A 20,216-nucleotide genomic window follows, 5' to 3' on the forward strand; every position below is an offset into this window, starting at 1 on the left:
TGTTGTCCAAAGTCACAGATACAGAGTATTTCTGAAAGCATTAAAATCGATTGTCCATTGTAAGGTTTCCTTGTCAAGCGGTCATGCGGTGTAATTTCGTTTGCGGAATTTTTAAGATTCTAGTTGTAATTTTGCAGCTATTAAAGCTGCACGTTAAGCTACTTGATTCCTTCTAAATTTCGATTTTGAAAGTGATATAATTCAACATAAAAACATAGTTAAAGGAGCTAATATTAGAACATTACTTATTTAAAAAACAAAGGTGCAGCTAAATACATCAAAATATTGTAATTTTTTTTATAAATATATATTAGCTATAAGGAAGAATTGAAAAAAATTTCTGCATTTATAAGTGAAAAATATCGGAGACAACTACACTACGACAGCTAATTTTTTCAATCAAAACAAAAATGTTCGTACTTGAATTGAGTTGAACGTGTTCTAAATAAATATAAAAAAGGATAATGACTGAATAACCAATCATCAATTTGAACTAATTTAAAAAAATTTATAAAATTACAAATGATTGTGGGTTACTAAGGAAATATAATAACTTTCTTAAGATCGTGTTTTTTTTATTTGAATTTTATTCTTCATTTACTTTTATGATCAGTTGTCATATTCGCACTATGTTCCAGTCCACGTCAAGGTGTCCCAACCGTTCCCAACTAACTACCATTTTGTAATACAGTATATAGTCCTCTCATTTAGAAGAGTTTGCTTTCACTTGATAAGGACTAAATTAACTGAAGTGATTTTAAAGTTATCGCATTGAATGTAAATATAATTATAAATATATTATATATTTAACTAATCAATTTTGTGAGTCCAAACATTTGGGATGTATCAAAAAATTTTACTCAACATAAAATGCTTACAGTAGAACTCTATAAATCTTTCAAAATTATTGTGAAGAATACACCAAAACGCTTGGACTCCAGGAGAGAGAACATGGAAGATATTAAAAAGTACAACAAAAGTTCTATTAAGTGGATCCTTTCAGAAAGGAAATTTTCTACTTTTTACATTTCAAAATGTTTCTAGTCCCCAGTTTTAAATATTTATACAAATTACCTTCTGTTAAGTAGACAGCTCTGTTAACCGGAGAGAAATTCTGGTATCGTTGGTTCTACTCTTTCGATTCATTATTTAATTATTTTGTTTGATGTTTAAAGGCGGTTTGTTTTTTGATTTATTATAAGGCTATTTCCTACAAATATATCTTATATGAATGTTTAGTACGTTTCAAGCTTCATTTGCACTAATTTCTCAATGCCAATGAAAGGAAACGGAAGAAAATTTTGTGAAGAATTCCTTTTAATAAATATTTTCTATAGATAAATATCTGTGAATTTGTTCTTTAGATTTATAATGTAGTCGCATTTATTAAAATAACCTGCATAATGTTATATTTTTTAACACTTTTTCAAAATTGGATCAATTTATTGTAATGTCAAATCTTATAAAGACTCTTCATTCCTTTAGCTACTAATTTAGCTGCTATTGAAGCAGCTCTTAAGTACGGGTGATATTATTGCAGTCTTGGTGGAACAGATATTTAGTCCCTAAAAAGAAAAATGTAAATTATTTTTTCTTAACACAATAATTTACAATTGTGTCCTTAATACAATGATTTCATTTTGGAAGAGGTTTTACACAGTAGTGAATTGCAACAACAAACATTTTTTTAAATTGATTTTTAATTAATTGAATTTTTGGCTGACCATACAGATGTTTCGGGTATTGCTAAATACCTATGAACAGAGGTCTTGGAATTATTTCTTATATTTTATTATTCGTAAATAATTTTTTGAGCCTGTAAGTACTAAGGGTTGAACTCGTACCCTACAAAATTTCAAATAACATGACTGATATAACTAAATAAAGGGGCTTGAAGAAAAAACTTTAAAGGGCTTAAAGAAAAAACTTTTATAATATTGGATTAATAAATGCTTTAAAACGTTTATTTCTATGGCTTGCAAAATGTGTTTTATAAACCTAACCAACCCTAAATGAATTGGATCTAAGGGTAAACTAACATCTAGACAGCGAATTAGTCTTTGATGTTATTAAAGTTGACGTAACATAAGATGATAGGAATGACAAATTTTTGATGAAGCTGAACATTTGTGAGACTATGCGTATTTGGATAAAAAATTTTACAGAGTTTTGATATCAGAATTTGCGCCTGTTTCCAAAAGTGAGATCTAAATAGCTAATTAAAGATCTAAAGCAATTCATTTATATTTTTTGCCTGTGTATTTTGGGTCCAAATGAAAATCCGCGGGTCTTACATTTTCTGTTTTTAATTTGGATACTATTTAATTTAACAGCAGTTGAATCTGAATCTTGTCTATTACTGGACATCAGACGTTTTGTAATTTCATTTAAGTTAATTTGTAATTAATTCGATAAAATTTCAAAACTTTTGTGATTACGTCGAATATATGTATGATAGTTCGAGTAGGTTGAAGTGGGAATTACTAAGCATCCATTTATGCTTATAGCCCAATTGTGATATCGTATAAAAATTCAGAATTTGCATTATAATTAGTACCAAGTTTTAAATTAATTATAATTAATTATTTAATTAGATTTTTCAAAATACAGTGAATAACCTACGAAATCTGTGCTATTGAGCAGATGATCAATGCAAACACATTTTTTTAGTTAAAACAGATCATTTAAAACAGTAAAAAAAAAATAGTGATCCATTTTTTCATTTTAGTAATACAGTAAATCCTTTGAAAATGTACTTACCTTACGCGCAATTACCAGATCCAACAAATAAATTTGAAATTTATGAGGAAATTGCACAGGGAGCCAATGCTAAAGTCTTTCGTGCGCAGGAACTAGATAATGAAAGGACTGTTGCCCTAAAAATACAACATTATGATGATGAACATCAAGTCGCAATAGAGGAGGAGTATCGAACTTTACGTGACAATTGCAATAGTCCTTATTTACCAGAGTTTTATGGTGTCTATAAATTATCTAAACAACATGGACCGGATGAGATTTGGTTTGTTATGGAGGTAAACTTATTTTATTAAAATATACTTAAATGAAAACTAACCATAAAGTTAAATATTTACTGAATTAGGTTTTTGGAGTTCCAAAAATATTAGAATTTACATATACATGTATTCATATACGTATAGTATATGTGATTGAGATAAAAAATTAAATTTTTTTTTTAATTTTCTTATCAATTATACAGTTTTGTAGTGGTGGATCGGCAGTCGATATGGTTAATAAATTACTTAAGCTGGAACGTCGTATGCGTGAAGAGCATATTGCTTATATAATACGAGAAGCTTGTCGCGGTGCTATAGAATTAAATCGTAATCATGTACTTCATCGTGATATACGAGGTGATAATATATTGTTGACCGATGATGGACGTGTTAAGCTTTGTGATTTTGGGCTATCACGGCAAGTAGATTCGACTTTGGGTAAACGTGGTACATGCATTGGTTCACCATGTTGGATGGCACCAGAGGTTGTTGCTGCTATGGGTGCAAGTAAATATCAGAAAATTAAACACATAAACATAAACACATATACAATTATTTTTAATTTAGAGGAACCAGAGATTACAACAAGAGCTGATGTATGGGCTCTTGGTATTACAACAATTGAATTGGCTGATGGTAAGCCACCATTTGCTGACATGCATCCAACTCGTGCCATGTTTCAAATTGTCCGCAATCCACCACCGACTTTGATGCGACCATCCAATTGGTCACAGCAGATTAATGATTTTATTTTGGAGTGCTTGGAAAAAAATGCAGAAAATCGACCAATGATGGTGGAGATGGTTGAGCATCCATTCTTAACAGAACTTTTTGAGAATGATCAAGAGGTATTTATTTAACAATTAAATGACTTAAGGATAAATAAATTCTTTAGAATTAGAATTCTTCATGTATACTGTTGTATATCAGCCTGTTTTAAGATTTGTAGATTACATTTGCAGTATAAATCAGGTCTTGAATTTTTAAATATATTAAATAATATATTTAATGACTTAGATAGTTCAGCAATATAGAGAGTCTTATATTTTTTGGGCGTTTTACAGATAGCAACTAAATTTTAAACGTCGGCATAGGTGGAAATGATTATAAATTGTAACAATGATATTAAATATGGGATTATGAGATTATTATGGGATTATGCTATTACATTATGTGATGTAGATGGAAATCTCTTGCGAAAACTTTTTCTGATGCCTGAGAGTTTTTGAAAATTTTGATGTAATATTCGCAAACAAAAAAGAAAAATTGGTAATTTTAACGAAGTATCTATTCTTGAATAGATAATCTTTTATATATATTCTTTAATATATACTCTTCAATATATATTCTTTAATAGATATTTTTAAATATATATATATTCTTTTATATATATTCTTTAATATATATTCTTCAATGTATATACTTTAATATATATTCCACAATACATATTCTTTAATATATATTCTTCCATATATATTCTTTAATATATATTCTACTATATATATTGTTTAATATGTATTCTTTAATAGTATATGTTCTTTAAGATGCAAAATGACTTCTTTGCAATCAATTTTTTACATTTGATTTAGAAAACATTAAAATTTTAGACATAGACATAATCTAGCAGTCTTTGTGATTAGAGAGATATGCAATAAGATAAAGCTTAAGTAAATTAATTTTAATATTTTTACTTAATTTAAGTGAGCAACTTAAAATAAATTATGTTATGTTTTTTAATTTAGATGCAAAATGATTTACGTGAGTTACTGCAATTTTGCAGTGAAGTTAAATATCTTTACAAGGAACCGGAAATTTTTGTCGATTGCGGTTATATCAAGAGATTTGATGCAAAACCAGAAAGAATGTATCCAGAGGACTTAGCAGCTATAGAAAATCCTGTTGAGGATCTTATTTTAGAATCACTAAGACACCGCATTGAGCTTGGTGGTAATTACAGCTTTATAGGAGACATTTTGCTCTCTCTTAATTCAAATAGCTTAGCTGATTCATTTTCTGAAGAGGTAAAATATTAAAATAAAGTAATGTTCTTGCAAATAACTTAATATATTTGACTAGTTTCACTCCAAGTATAAATTTAAGTCCCGTTCTGAAAACTCACCACATATTTTTGCTGTGGCTGATATTGCTTATCAAGACATGCTGCATCATAAAGAACCTCAACATGTTATATTTTCTGGTGAAAGTTATTCTGGCAAATCCACAAATGTACGTTTGATGATCAATCATCTCTGTTATTTGGGATCGGGCAATCGCGGTGCTACTGTACGAGTGGAAAACTCGATTAAAGCTATATTAATGATGGTAAATGCGGGTACTCCGATAAATAATGATTCCACACGATGTGTCATGCAATACTTTTTAACTTTTGGCAAAACGGGAAAAATGAGTGGAGCGGTCTTTAATATGTACATGTTGGAGAAACTACGTGTATCTACAACGGATATGTAAGATAGGATTCATAAACGAAAAAAAAAACAATTACCAAATATTTTTCTTTTCAGAAATCAACACAATTTCCATATATTTTACTATTTTTATGACTTTATAAATAAAGAGGGTCGACTTAAGGACTATTCTCTTAAGCCGGAGCGTGGTTATCGTTACTTACGTATACCAGCTGAGTTCCAACCGCAAAAGCTTAGATATGTACGAGATGATCCAATAGGCAATGCAGAACATTATAAAACGTTTGAAACTATTCTCGAGGACTTGGATTTCAATTACAAACAATTGGAAACAGTTCGCAAGGTCTTGGCGGCCATACTTAATATAGGCAATATTCGTTTCCGTCAGTCGGGAAAATTTGCTGAAGTTGAAAACACGGAAATTGTTTCACGTATAGCTGAGTTGCTGCGTGTGGACGAAAAGAAATTTATGTGGTCTTTAACCAATTTCATTATGGTAAAAGGTGGTATAGCGGAACGTCGTCAATACACCACAGAAGAAGCACGGGATGCGCGTGACGCTGTTGCTTCCACAATTTACTCGCGATTGGTGGATTGGATCATAAACAAGATTAATATTAATATGTCATTTCCGAGAGCAGTTTTGTGAGTACAAATACAGTGGGTCTCTTTTGGTTATATAAAATAATCAAATTGTAAATTTTTGTTTTACTGTTAGAGCAATTATATTCTTATATTCTTATATATTATATTCTTATCTTATATTATATTCTTAATTGAGTGATTTAAAAATATATATAAGTACAGATGTTTCCTAACTAATCAAACCTTTATTTCAAAAACAGAAATTGACGTGAAACTTTATATCAATATCAAGATATTGCAAACATTTTTTTATATAGAGTTTAATGTAAACTTCTTGTTCGAAATGGATGTTAGTATTAGACTTAAGTAATACTAATTCAGGAAATTATTCTTAGATCCAAAAAACAAACAAAATGTATGTAAGAGTGTGGTTTCATACCAGTAGCTAATAAAAACTCTAGCTGAAAAACTGTTCAGACAAAAAATTCAGTATCTCAAATATGATTTATCTAAATTCTTGATAGTATATACCCATTTCAGTCCATTAAAAATTGTTCTGCTATTAATTGAACTGTATTTCTACTTTAATGGATTTGGGAATCAAATTACTCAGAAAATATAATTTTTCTTCCATCATATATAATTCTTTCCGATAAGAAAAGAATCAGAACATTTGCTAAATATATAAGTAATAATTAATACATTTTTCTAGTTATGAAAAAAGCAAGAGCAAATTGTTATTTAAAGGAAGTATCTTTTAATCATTTTGCAGTATCGTTCACACAATTAACACTCTCTTCCATAAGTTGTTTTTCGTTTCTCGGACTAAGAAATCACCTCTTTAATTCTTGTCAATTTGGAAACACACTGTATTTATATATAATGTTTTAATTGTTTACTTTCAGTGGTGATACTAATACAATCATTCTACATGATATGTACGGGTTTGAATGTTTCCATCGAAATGGATTGGAGCAATTAATGATTAATACCTTGAACGAACAAATGCAATATCACTACAATCAACGCATATTTGTTAATGAAATGTTGGAAATGGTTAGTGTAATAATCAAAGTAAATTAGAAAAAGAACTTCTTATGATGACTTTATTCAATAGGAAGCTGATGATATTCCAGCTGTTAGTTACAATTTTTACGACAACAAAACTGTATTAGATAATTTATTGACTAAACCAGATGGTCTTTTCTATATAATCGACGATGCATCACGTACAAGTCAGGACCAGGATTTAATAATGGGTATTTCATCAAATCATAAAAATATTTTATATATTATATTCTAAAAACTTTTTGTTGCCCTTTAAAGATCGCATATCAGAGAAGCACAGCCAATTTGTAAAGAAGCACACTGGTACCGAAATTTCAGTTGCTCACTATACCGGTCGCATTATATACGATACACGAGCATTTACTGACATAAACAGAGATTTTGTGCCACCAGAAATGATTGAAACATTCCGCTCATCGTTGGATGAAAACGTAATGCTGATGTTCACCAATCAGCTTACTAAGGCCGGCAACTTAACAATGCCCTTTGAAAATGTGCAACACAAATCTGAGGACATGCAAAGAAAATCTTATGTCAGTGCAAGTAAAGTTCAATTAGATTGCATTAATTAATACTCTGATCTTACTAGGCTCTGAACACCCTTTCGGCTGGCTGTATATCCCAAGTGAACAACTTGCGTACATTAGCTGCCAACTTTCGTTACACTTGCTTGACATTACTCAAGATTCTTAGCAATGGTGAACATTTAGGAGTACACTTTGTGCGTTGCATACGAGCGGATCTCGAATATAAGCCGTTTGGCTTCCATACAGATTTGGTTCAACAACAAATGAAGGCTTTGGGTGTTTTAGATACCATTATTAGTAGGCAACAAGGCTATTCAAGCAGAATATCATTCCAAGATTTTCTTAAACGGTACACAATTTTTATACGATATACGATTTTAGTGACTAAGATGTTGATACATGAATTTTAGATATCAGTTTTTGGCTTTTGATTTTGATGAAAATGTTGAAGTAACGAGAGATAATTGTCGTCTTTTGCTACTGCGTCTGAAAATGGAAGGTTGGGCTATTGGAAAAACAAAGGTTTTCTTACGTTACTACAATAATGAGTTTTTAGCACGGTACGTTCGTATTGTTGTTATTATAGGATTTACAAATAATTGCAATGCCTATATAAAAAAGTTATCTATGTGCATATGTACTTCATTTACAGATTGTATGAAGTTCAAGTCAAGAAAGTCATAAAGGTGCAGTCCATGATGCGTGCTTTTGTTGCTCGAAAACGCGTTAAAACTGGCCCAGGTGGAGAAGGTAAATGATTTCAGGAAATTATTTTATGTTTGTTGATATATTTCAATAAGCTATGCTAAAATGCAAAACTATTAAATAAGAAGATTTTTTTTTTAAAAATAGTTTGAATAACCTTAAGCATTTGCATATTATTTTGATGCTTAGAATCATTTTCGTTAGTTATAATTAATGCTATTTGGTAAGACAGATCATCCAACCTAAAGTTGTATTTGGTTCCTTCCCATAACCTCTTCTTTTGAATTAAGTACTGATTAGTATCGCAAAGAAAGCGGTATTTCAGCACTAATTATCAGGAGAAGGTCCGTAAATAGCAACTAATGTAAAAAATTCGTTATTTTCTAAACACATATCATTTAAACTTATAAATATTGGACAACAATATATTTTATCATATTTTCATCCATATAAGAAATTTAATGATCTAATGTATATTGTTTTCATTGTTAGTAAATGTGTTTTTTTTTTTGAAGTTGTGGCGCTATATCTCTACAATTATTGTATAAAAAATTTGTAAGAGTACACTAATACTAACATAAGTTATTGGTTCAAATACCAGTTCCTATGATTTAAAGTCAGAATATATTTTAAGGGGATTTTCTATATCTTTAGCAACTTAAGTTTTACTAAATATAAAAATAAATATGATTCTAAAATTTAATATATATTGATTTTCCAGACAGATTTCACAATCGTTATCAATATGTTAAAAACACATATATAGATTGTTATTTTTTTGAATTGTAAATTTATTTGAATAGTGACAGATCAAAGTCTTACTGCTCTATTTAATATGAAAAATATATAAATTAGAGCAATTTGAAAAGTATCCGTAGTTTCTTATTAAATTTTTGAAAAAAATATACTTTATTGAAAATGAATTTTAATCAAGTATATATTGGCAATTATTTTGTTATGACCTCTCACCATTTTTCAGGTAGTTTCATAATCTGAACAGTGTAGGATTTCTGTTGTTTATTGAAAAAAAGTTGGTTAAATAATTTTTAGCAGCTCTTCGGTCGGCACATTTTTATCATTACCAATAATTCCTCATGATGGAATCACAATAACAGATTTCAGTTATTATAATAAAGGGTTCTGTAAGATGATTATTTCCGAATAAGTGAAGAAATAATATCTGAATATTATTGCAGCTTTTTGACTTACATAAATGATAAGATTTGAGTTTTATGTAAAACTTATAAAAAAAAAAATATATATTGTCATCAGGACTACACATATTTTGATGATAGTATAAAATTAGAAGAATTGAAAATACATACTCACTATAATAGATACAGTTCCTTGTGTTTATTATTTGTTGCCGTATCTATAAAAACTACTAGCGTCAGTCATTGTAGTCTATTATCATGAGAAGCTACCACAGTTAAAAAATATGTTCCCTACCTTCCAGAATCACTTCTTATTTTTTATGCATGTTAATTTAATAAACATTATAATGTCTGAATAAAAATTTTAGTAGATTATTTTTAAAACAGATTCTCAAAATGCCATATCAATTTTTGTCTGTTATAAAAACCTATAGATTAGAATTAGAAATAAACAGGGTACCAGCTGCCAACGGAGCGAAGCACCCGGAATCTTAAAACCATTTTTTAACCACAGATCTAGTTGTAGACCAACTTAATCTACAATATGGCTCCGGTCTACAGAGTTGAGTGGCAGATCCAGACCTCGCAATATTGACCGCAGACTTATTACCATTGATTCCTGTGTGACCAGCCACCCAGCAAAGCATCACTTTATTTTTGCTTGACAGCTGCTGCAACGTGTCAATGATAATCAATAGATATCATTGATAGATAATCAATTATGAAAAAAGTTGACTTATTTAGAGCTTTAGTATAGATTATTAATATATTTTTAAAAAAATGTGAAGAAATTTTTATGTAGGAAACAATAATTCTAAAATGTAACATTGAAAATAAAATTCATTTCATTACATCAAACCATTTAGACTGTTTGGCTTTTCCATCAATTCTATATAGTGTAGCATACATATCTCATATTGTTAGGATTCGATTGGTTACAGTTTATATATTTTTATTATTTTATTATTATTATTATTGTTTTATTATTATTTTATTATTATTTTATTATTATTATTTTATTTATATATTTTAGAAATCTCTATTGATTGTTGATTTTAATATTGTGTTATTTTTATTAATGATCCTAAGCAGATAGAAATCCATTTGATTATATAAAATTATATAGGTTTCTTCATCAAAATTATATGGTGTATCGCATATTTCTCATATTTTTTGGTTATACTGCTGAAATGCCGAAATTAGTATTCATTTGATTATATTGAGCCATATAGGCTGTTTATCTAATCCATCAATTCTATTTAGTGTGGCACAGATTCCTCATATTTTTAGAATTAGACTACTTACAGTTACAGTTGACTGTTATTTTGTCTTTAATAATCTTTATTGTTTGATATTATAAACTTGTTGTATTTGTATTAATAACCTTAAAAAGATTCCATTGCATCAATATATATAGTAGTTGGGCCATAATGATACTATATTAAATCTATTATCTTTCATAACCTTTTGCAATTTGTATGGCAAGCAGTAATAATGTTGTTGTATTTAATTATATATAATAATTTAATTATTATATATAAATATATATTTTAATATTAGTTTAGATTCGTTAATTAACGAGTAAACTATCATATTTTTTTTATTTATTTAAAAGCTAAAGGAAAGCCTGGCCGTCAAAATGATGCAGCATTCACAATTCAGAAAGGTAATAGTGAAGATTCCAAAGTAGATTACGATGTAGAATATATTGAAACTGACGAAACGCCATCGGAAGTTGAAGAAATATTCTTAGCCGCTCGCAAGGATGAAGCTCTTGCAGCAGCACGAATTGCTCAAGCTGAGCAGACACTGCAAGATGAAGATTAACGCGTGAATATATTCATAAAAAAAAAGCGCTTGCTGCTGTTCTATTGAAAAGTGCATTTTCACATTATCGAATACACATATATATAAATAAAGTTGTTGTTATTAGTGTTAATAAATAAGCGTTTTTGCTTGAACATGTTAATTTAGACTGTAAGTCATTTTCAAATATAATGATGCCAACAAAAATGAAAAATGAAAATAAACCTCAAAATAGAATATATCTGAGTTATGCATCTTAAAGTAGAAAGCCAGCTTTTTGACATTGTATCTGCTGTGTACAATGAAAAATATACAATAGTTCAGAATAATTGAGTCAGTACCATTACCACTTTTAACAAGGGCCCTTATTTGCTTCACTATTGCGATAGTTCTTCATAGTTCTGTATATAGTTCTGTTGTATATGTTCGTAGTTGTATAACTAGCCGAGTGAATAGATTTATTTGAAATTTCATAAGTAAAACACAGAAAAAGATAGAAATAATAATGTCGACATTGAAATAATCGAAAAACATTGAGTATATAAAAAAATATAATTAAATTAAGGTTATAGACATATATGTAACACTTGCAGCAAAGGGGCCGTCACACAATTGCGTGATAATTCCTTGTCACAATTGCCAATTATGTGGTATAAAGCTGAGATGGCATGTGGCTTCATATATCGCCCACAACATTTATCAATTTCTTTTTGACACTTCTTAAAATAACATTACATTTCAGTGCGTTTTTTATATTTATATTACAGCTTTTCGAGGCTTCCGTGAACGACAACGCTACCATCCCTTAGTGAATGAGAAAACGGGGCAGGTCAATGAAGAGACTGCAGATTTTATACGCCACTTTGCGAAAAAGTGGCGAGAGAAGTCCATGTTTCAAGTGCTGTTGCATTACCGAGCGGCAAGATATCAAGATTTTGTTAATCTATCTCAACAGGTAATTACTTATTAAATTATTTTATTATTATTACATGCGAATTAATTATTATTTATTAATCGTGTCGTAAATATAAAGCTTATAAATGTGTAAAGATCTAATCTAATCTGAGACATTGCGTGATTTATCATAGTACATAGGTCAAAAGCATTGGATAGTCATCAAAAATTGGGGGTAACAGTCTACTGGAAACTACATTAATAGTTTCCAATTTTAATCCATGAGACTTTATTTTTAGTCTTTTATTAGATAATATGAATGTATAAGTATTTTTTTTCATTTTTTTTTATTAATTTTTAATAACTATTAACTTATTATTTAATTTATTAAATATTATTTAAATTATTATTATTATTATTTAAATTATAAAATAACTATGATTCGATTTTTGTAGTCTTTTGTTTGATATATTATAAGTGACATCGTTTAATCTGTCTTGCATCTACCTTCCTGTATGTCTGTGTGTTAGTCTGTCCCCTTCTGTGCATACCATTTACTGAGCTCTGATTTCAAGTCAGATCTAACTTTTTATACACATTGTTATACTAGGAGTCTTGGACTTGATATAAGTTTATGGTGTGTGAATTTATTAATTTCTAATAAATATAATAATTTCAAAATATATTTTATCTACCTTCTTGAATGTCTGTGTGTTAGTGTGTCTACTTTTATGTATACCATGTATTCAACTTTTAGTCCCAACACAGATCAAGCATTTTATATAGATTGCTATACTACGAGTCTTAGACTTGATATAGTTAGTATGATTGACTATTTAACATCGCTGCTAATTAATTTACGGCGTATGTATTTTGTATATTTCTAATAAATATAATAATTTCAAAAATGGATTTAATAGATATTATCTTATCTTCATTAAAGTGTAATAGGCTTCGTTTTCGTTGAGGTATAGGATATTATGCAAGACTAAAGGAATTCTCTTTCATTTCCAGACCCTAGCCATGTGTCTTTGAAAAAAGAAGACAGTTGAAGTTTTTATGAGAATTCAATTTCTGATTTATGACATATATTAAGTTTAAATTATTTTTGTTAATAAAATATGATAAATTATTTATGTTGAGTTTTGGAAACATCATAATTCTTTAATGATTGTATCACCTATTTGTACTTTTGCTTATAGATACATTTATATAATCAACGTGTAGTAGCAGGTCTTAACAAGTGTACACGTAACGTTCCATTTGATCGAATCAATACACGAGAAATTCATTCAAATCAATTGGGTCCTATGCCAATGCCTATGAAGAAACTATGTTTTCGTTTGGATCAAATTCCATTCTACGATACTAAATATATGGTAGATCCGGTAAACTTAATATCACGTCAATCATTTCCAGGCGCTTTGTTATCACTTGAAGACGAAGAATCTTGGGATAGTCCTTTACAAAGAAATCCTTCCATGACATCCTGTCTACTAACTTATAATGCATATAAAAAAGAACAAGCATGTCAAACCAACTGGGATCATTTTGGTGAGGATGATCTCATTTACAATCAGAATTTCTATCGTGATCCACAGTTACTGCGAAGGTTATTATAATTAATTATAAATGACATGTAAAGAAATTAAAATATTTTATTGTAGATCTCAAATGCAGAAGAAAATGAATTCCTATAGTGTTTTTAATAGCCACCACAACAATTATAGTAATCAAAATTGGGGAAATCGAAGTGGTTCTCGTCGAAACTCCCTTAAAGATTATGCAGCACCACCACCACCACCGATGCCTGATAAAAATAGATATCGGCATGATTCGGCAATTAATACAAGTCCAAGTTATAAGAATCGTTTTTCTTTTACACCAACAGATCACGTACGTGAACTAAAAGATATGGAGCGATACTCTAGTAATGCGGATGTAGGTTGTGCAACAAAGAAATTGCTGTATATAAATATATTATTCATAATATCATTGATTTTGTTTATTTTCAGAATTCTGATGATGCACCTTTCAACTTTAAAGCAATTTTACGCAAAACGAATTATCAAAAACCAGCGTCATCAACAACCTATAAATTCAATAGTCGTATTGACTCCGAAAATAACGATTCATATAGTAGACAGCAACCATTTCAGAATGTGAAACTAAATCCTATAGGACGACGATATAATGAGAATGTTAACAATTCTTACAATGGTGTCGCACAAGGAGAAACGATGACTAGAGAACAAAAAAAATTTGAAAATAATAATGCAAAATCATTTGAAGAGACTGGGTCATATGTAGAAGAAGAAATTGCGCCTGGAGTTACCCTATCCGGATATGCTGTTGATATATAAATCTTTTCCAATTGATCAAGTCTAACTAACTATTCATTCATTAATGAAAATATAAATATTAATAATTGTAATAAATATAAGAAAAGAGTTAGCTTGGGCTTTGCCGAAGCTTGAATATTCCTCACATTCACATTGAACCAACAACTTAGTATTAAATTACTTTTTATAGAAATTTTAAAAATTTCAATCAAGTTATACAGACATATATTTATTATGTTAAATCTAATAAAGGAAATCTTTATTTCAATCTCGATCAATGAGTGTAGTCCTTGGTAATAATTTATGATGCACTAAACACTAATTTTTAAGGACAGGTCTTTAGATCATGAAAAATATTTTTTTGTAAATGTATCATTGAATCTGTTTAAATCATATTGAAATCTGATCGATGTATATAAAATTTAATAAAATCTTAAGTAATCTAATATTTCATTAATAATGATAATTAACTGCTTCTCCGTTTGGTGTTCTTTGTGGTCCATTACGATGTACACTATGGACGCATTTATAAAGAAATCTTCTATAAAAATTTATTTGATATGTGGACAAATCAAAAGACTATTGTGTTTCTAACGTTCAAGAAAAAACATGAAACATTTTAAGTTCAGTCCTGGATGCACCATTCGATGGGTCCCTATTACATAAAATGTAAAATTGTATATATTATGAGCAAACTATTATTAAGTTATTCATTTAAAATAATCGTTTTCTAAACATACCATATGTGGTTACTGAACTTATGTATGTTGATGGAACGAATTTTCACATTTCATCGATTACTTCTATTTGAAGTGACATTCAGAAAGAAGTGAAATAAAGAAATGATATGCTGGATAAAAAGCCCTACTCAACTGTAAAAAAGTTTTTATCGAATTTAATTTTTTTTTTCAAGTAATATCTGAATAAAAATTTAGGTTTATTCTGAAATTGTGAGAAACTGTTTGTTGTAGTATCGGCGACGTTGGCAATTGTCGACACCTTTACATCTAAATGGGCCTCATAAAAACTTTTTATACCATATATTAAATAATATTTAATTATACACACATGTTTCCTTAGAAAAAATATACGAAAAAGTAATACAATATAAAAAAACTTAGAATCTCATTTCAATATTTATTTTTTATTAATAAGTATTTATTCTTAGTTAGGAGAGCTATTCTTGTTTTCTGATTTCATCGATTGTTCCCGTATTTAAATAATTCAATTACTTTTCCGTAAACTATACTAGAATGTGGATAATGCAATTGAGTTTAAATTAAATATAGTACTGGTATACTATAAACTAATTTTCAGTAAAATTATAAAATGGAAGTTTGGGATTCCTCACACTTAGAAAAATAGTTCAGTTGGTTTAACTAGATTTTTAATTAAATCTCAGGTCAAAATATTTTTACTCGACGCATAATATTGGTTTAACCATACCACATAACACAGGTTGGTTTTTATATCTTCTTTACCACATGAGCCAAAATTTCTCTAACAAAATGATCAGGTCAATTTAATTAGAGGTTAGAGCATATTATTCTGAGTGTATGTCGGCCACATTTAATAATGTGAGTTTTTTTAATGTTTATCATTATTTGATAAACAATACTGTATTCATCTATACATTATGCGTTTTAGCGTATAATTGAGTTTATATAACGTGTTCCTTTAAAGCCCGGGAAATAAAACAGATGTCTTAAACCAACCAAAATCCATAGTTGGTTTAGCACCGCCATTGGAATGTTTCAGTGGCACAACGATAAATGTCTGAGTTACAGCACAACAATGATGGCTTCTAAATAATATAGAAGGTAGTGGTCCTAGTATATGTTTTAGACTTTCTTAATCTCTTAATTGTAAAGTCAATGTTAGTTTATTTTATTGTAAATAATTTTGAAAAAATTGTATACATTTCAATAAATATATTTCTAAGTCGAATCTAAAAATTTTCTGACATTGAATAGTACAGTTGTATAATAATCAATATAATTTTTATTTTAATTTTCTTTGCAATATTTTATATACTGATGATAACTCTAAACTAACTGTCCTGCCAATTTTCACAAGAGTGCTGAAAAATTACTATTGCCACAAGGTGCTTCTATGGGTTCAGTAGGCAATTTGAAACTCTATCTATCGACCAACACAACATACGTTCTATAAGTTGCTCATCCTATCTTCTGTATATCGCGGAAGTATCATAGAATGATGAAACAGTACTGTGAGTATTTGAGACAAAAGTTTTTGGAAAGATTTTTGGCCCTCTACCATTAGGCGACGTGTACAACATTGGAATAAAACACAAGTTGTACGAGCTTCATCACAACATTGACATCATTCAGAGAATTAACATCTAGCAGCTTCGCTGAAGTGGTCATGTGGTTAGAATGGATGATAATACCCTGGTGAAAAAGGTATTTGAAGTAGCAATTGATAGAAGAAAAGGTATGAGAAGAACATGTCTCTGCGGGAGTCATCAAGTTGAGGAAGCACTGAGCGTGCTTGATGCATGAAACTGGATAAATATAGTTGATTTAGCACCACCACTGGAATGTGATTAAGGTTATGAAGCATAAACGCCTGGAGGAGAGATGTACATAAGATCGAAACCAGACGAATGGTTGTTATGGTCAAATAAGTAAGTAAAGTATAGACAATGGAAAATACAATTTTTTAATATAACCAATAACCAAATATTATTTTCTATGAAAATAATGTACCGCGTATCTGACAAGCATCAAAAATTATATCTTAACAAATCTTGGTTCAATAGCATTGACGAAGAATACCGCAGTAGTGCAGTTTGCGACTTATGGGAAGAAAAATATATTTATTGGAACTGTAGTAGACTTAAATTTATTAAGGACACATCGATAAAAGAAATATGCTTAATAGATAACTCCCTATCGTTTAATATATATAATACCAAAAATTATATTTATTATTTATTATTATATTTATTATTTGAAAACTATTTCTTAAAAAATCTAGTTAGTTTCTATTTATTTCTATATCCATTTCTTAATTCAAAAACAATGAAGCAAACAATTTTATAAAGAAGTAGCATGATTTTTTTGGTATAATTATTTCTAAAAATTTTTTAGGTTAAGTTTGGGGTTTTCAATTTTGCCATTAGGTTTGCATAAGAATGCAAAACAGTAAAATATGTTCCGAAATGTGCAAAATAAAGAAAGAATATGGAAAACCAGATAAAACTGACAAGTCTAAGAGGGAACAGAAGAACAAATTTGAAATACCAGTATATGGGGTAGACGTTGCTTACGGTTTTGGTGGCACTGGTAGTTATATCGACAACAGAAATTATGAAGTTCATCATTTGTATGACTGGCAGGTATACAAAAACTTTAATAATGCAATTAAAGACTTCGATGAGATGGACGCATTAAATAATGCCTCTTATGATACTGGCAGCGACAATGACATGATAAACGACATTGACTATGAAATTATCTATGACGCAAGTAAGTAAAAAGGAAATAAATTTTTGATTTTAATATAATTAATATTATAAATAATAATATTTAGAGAATTATGTGTTAGACAATTATACACACATAAATACTTAAGTTAAGAACTATATTAATACACTTTAAATTATATATAATATGATATATGATATACATAATTTTCATGCAGAACAATCAAATTTCCGATAAATAACCAACCTATCTATGATACCTACGAATGTAAGTTCTCATATATAAAATCTGTTAAGATAAGTATATAAATTTTTTTGATTATTAGGTGAAGAAAACGAATTTGTGAAGTGCCATGTTTTGCTTTAAACTTCTATTTAATACAATCAGTAAAATGCGGAGAAATAGTTATATCTCACACTTTTAAGAGTGCTTAGCTCATCAGTTACACTGCGATTCTTATGCAATACAACAGCGTTACGAATGTCCTTCTCTAACAAATTTTCATATGTCTCTGTTTCTCATTTGCGAATTAAAAATACGAAGTGTTAATGGAATTGTAGTTGAAATTTTAACCTTTTTTTTTATAATGGAAAAATTGGGAAAGTAACAACGACCTTTCTTTGGTTAATAATTTTTGACTTTCCCTATGTAACATTTAGGATTAATTAGAGGAATATTGGATATTCATTGAAAATGGTAAGATTATCCTGTAGTTATATTACAAAAAAATGTTCTTCCGGTTATTATCATATCCTTCATATATTTCATATATTTGTAAAGGTTCTTTTCCACTTAACATAAGTGGTAAAAAAAGCGACCATCACTATATTTTAAATACTTGCAAGATTCTGGAAGTTGGTAGGTATACGTACAACAGTTCTTTTTTGTGTGGAATTAAATCTGCAATAATACATAATACATCTGCTATAATACATAAGATTTATTACTCAAAATTTATTCAAAATAAAAAAAATCTTGAAGTTTGAAGTAGTGAACAAGTCAAATTGTGTTCTCTTAGCACCTCAAAAAAACTTTCTATATTCATCATTCATCATTTATCATATTCATTATTGTTAAAAATATATTCAGCATCTAAATAACATTTATATGATTGTCTCTGCATTAAAGGAAAACTCCACTCATTCGCACTTTCAAACACAACTTGATAAGGATTTCGGATACTCGTAATTTGCAACTTCGAAGACATGCTGATACAGGCTAGATCAACTACAGCATTATGGTAAGAAAACATTGATATTTTCTAAATATTTTGTAATATTTAAAGTTATATAAATATATATAGTTTTCCATGAGTCAACACTTACTTTCTGAAGCGGTCCCTAAAATTTGAATAAGACATCCAAACTTAACTAAAACTGGTGAGAATTATGTTATTTTTTCTCTCTACATATTTTAATTACCATTAATTATGTATTTTTATTGATTTTAGGGTTATTTGTACGGAACTATGGTATATAAAAGTAAAATGGACTGATTTAAAATTCTCGGTTATATTACATATATAAAATTTACAAGTTTAAATAAAATATTTATTAAAATGCAATAAAAATCTAACCTAAATTATGTGTTATATGTATTTATGTACGTATGGACTTATAGAGATTAAAGAAATGGAGACGTTTTATAAAGAAATGTAAGGTGCAAACTTAGTTTCGAATATATAGCAAAGTAAACTAACAATTGAAAAATACAATAGATTGCATTAAATTATATCCATTTGTTGATCAAAACAAAAGATATTCACAAGTTTTAGATAGAAAGTGGATCTTACCATAAAAAAATTTCTTAATTAGATTCTGGTCCTCATTGAACTCTAATACAATCATCCATAACATCATTTTCATACCGATTTGTTGAAATCAGCTTAATAAGTTTTTACTACTGTATGGATAGTAGTCGCTGAGATTTAAATCTACCATATATGACTCTAAGTAGGGAAAATTTCAAAATACATAAATGCATATAATTTCGTTACCGTTATGATCAATTTGTGACATAATGTATTATTCTGCTGAAAGATAACTGTCTTCTTTGACACACACTCTTGGTAGGTTTTTCCTTTACTTCACTCTTCAAACTCATTCATAATATTATGAATATTACGTTATTAGTGCTTTCCCTTTTTAGTCATTCATATATATTATGACACGTATATTCAAACACATGTGTTGTGAACTCTCCAATCAACAGTTGGATATTGGGTGGCTTTAGTGGGCTATCCT

At 28.9% G+C, this 20,216-nt stretch overlaps 1 protein-coding gene and 1 long non-coding RNA gene across 5 annotated transcripts; both read left to right on the top strand.

Moving 5' to 3' along the window:
- Positions 1-209: 209 nt before the first annotated feature.
- Positions 210-14,798, top strand: LOC119687314 (neither inactivation nor afterpotential protein C). 2 transcript variants are annotated; one of them, XM_038101593.1, is made up of 18 exons: positions 210-262; positions 2,729-3,035; positions 3,221-3,524; positions 3,585-3,865; positions 4,760-5,038; positions 5,094-5,482; positions 5,540-6,088; positions 6,934-7,084; positions 7,146-7,287; positions 7,355-7,629; positions 7,686-7,972; positions 8,034-8,183; positions 8,276-8,373; positions 11,098-11,148; positions 12,056-12,243; positions 13,385-13,794; positions 13,850-14,123; positions 14,198-14,798. In XM_038101593.1, the coding sequence occupies exons 2-18, from the start codon at positions 2,751-2,753 to the stop codon at positions 14,543-14,545; spliced, it is 4,461 nt and encodes a 1,486-aa protein (XP_037957521.1). In that variant the 5' UTR covers positions 210-262; positions 2,729-2,750; the 3' UTR covers positions 14,546-14,798. The 2 variants fall into 2 exon arrangements, with proteins under 2 accessions (XP_037957521.1, XP_037957522.1); XM_038101594.1 differs by lacking the exon at positions 210-262 and having other exon boundaries at positions 2,751-3,035; positions 13,850-14,127; positions 14,198-14,274.
- Positions 14,799-17,582: 2,784 nt separating this feature from the next.
- On the top strand, positions 17,583-19,519 carry LOC119687316. 3 transcript variants are annotated; one of them, XR_005253147.1, is made up of 7 exons: positions 17,583-18,015; positions 18,191-18,240; positions 18,299-18,669; positions 18,754-18,831; positions 19,102-19,213; positions 19,277-19,352; positions 19,424-19,519. It is a non-coding gene; the product is annotated as an uncharacterized LOC119687316 (long non-coding RNA). The 3 variants fall into 3 exon arrangements; XR_005253148.1 differs by lacking the exon at positions 18,754-18,831; XR_005253146.1 differs by lacking the exons at positions 18,191-18,240; positions 18,299-18,669; positions 18,754-18,831 and having other exon boundaries at positions 17,585-18,015.
- The last annotated feature ends 697 nt before the right edge of the window (positions 19,520-20,216 follow it).

The sequence above is a fragment of the Teleopsis dalmanni genome, chromosome X (assembly GCF_002237135.1).
Source record: "Teleopsis dalmanni isolate 2A chromosome X, ASM223713v2, whole genome shotgun sequence".
NCBI classification, from domain to species: Eukaryota; Metazoa; Arthropoda; class Insecta; order Diptera; family Diopsidae; genus Teleopsis; species Teleopsis dalmanni.

Bases quoted from the DNA above. Each gene is read 5' to 3' on its own strand.
- LOC119687314 (XM_038101593.1), top strand. From the start codon at position 2,751: ATGTACTTACCTTACGCGCAATTACCAGATCCAACAAATAAATTTGAA. The intron at 5,483-5,539 runs GTAAGATAGGAT...TTTTCTTTTCAG, and splicing joins CGTGTATCTACAACGGATAT to AAATCAACACAATTTCCATA. The intron at 7,630-7,685 runs GTCAGTGCAAGT...TGATCTTACTAG, and splicing joins ACATGCAAAGAAAATCTTAT to GCTCTGAACACCCTTTCGGC.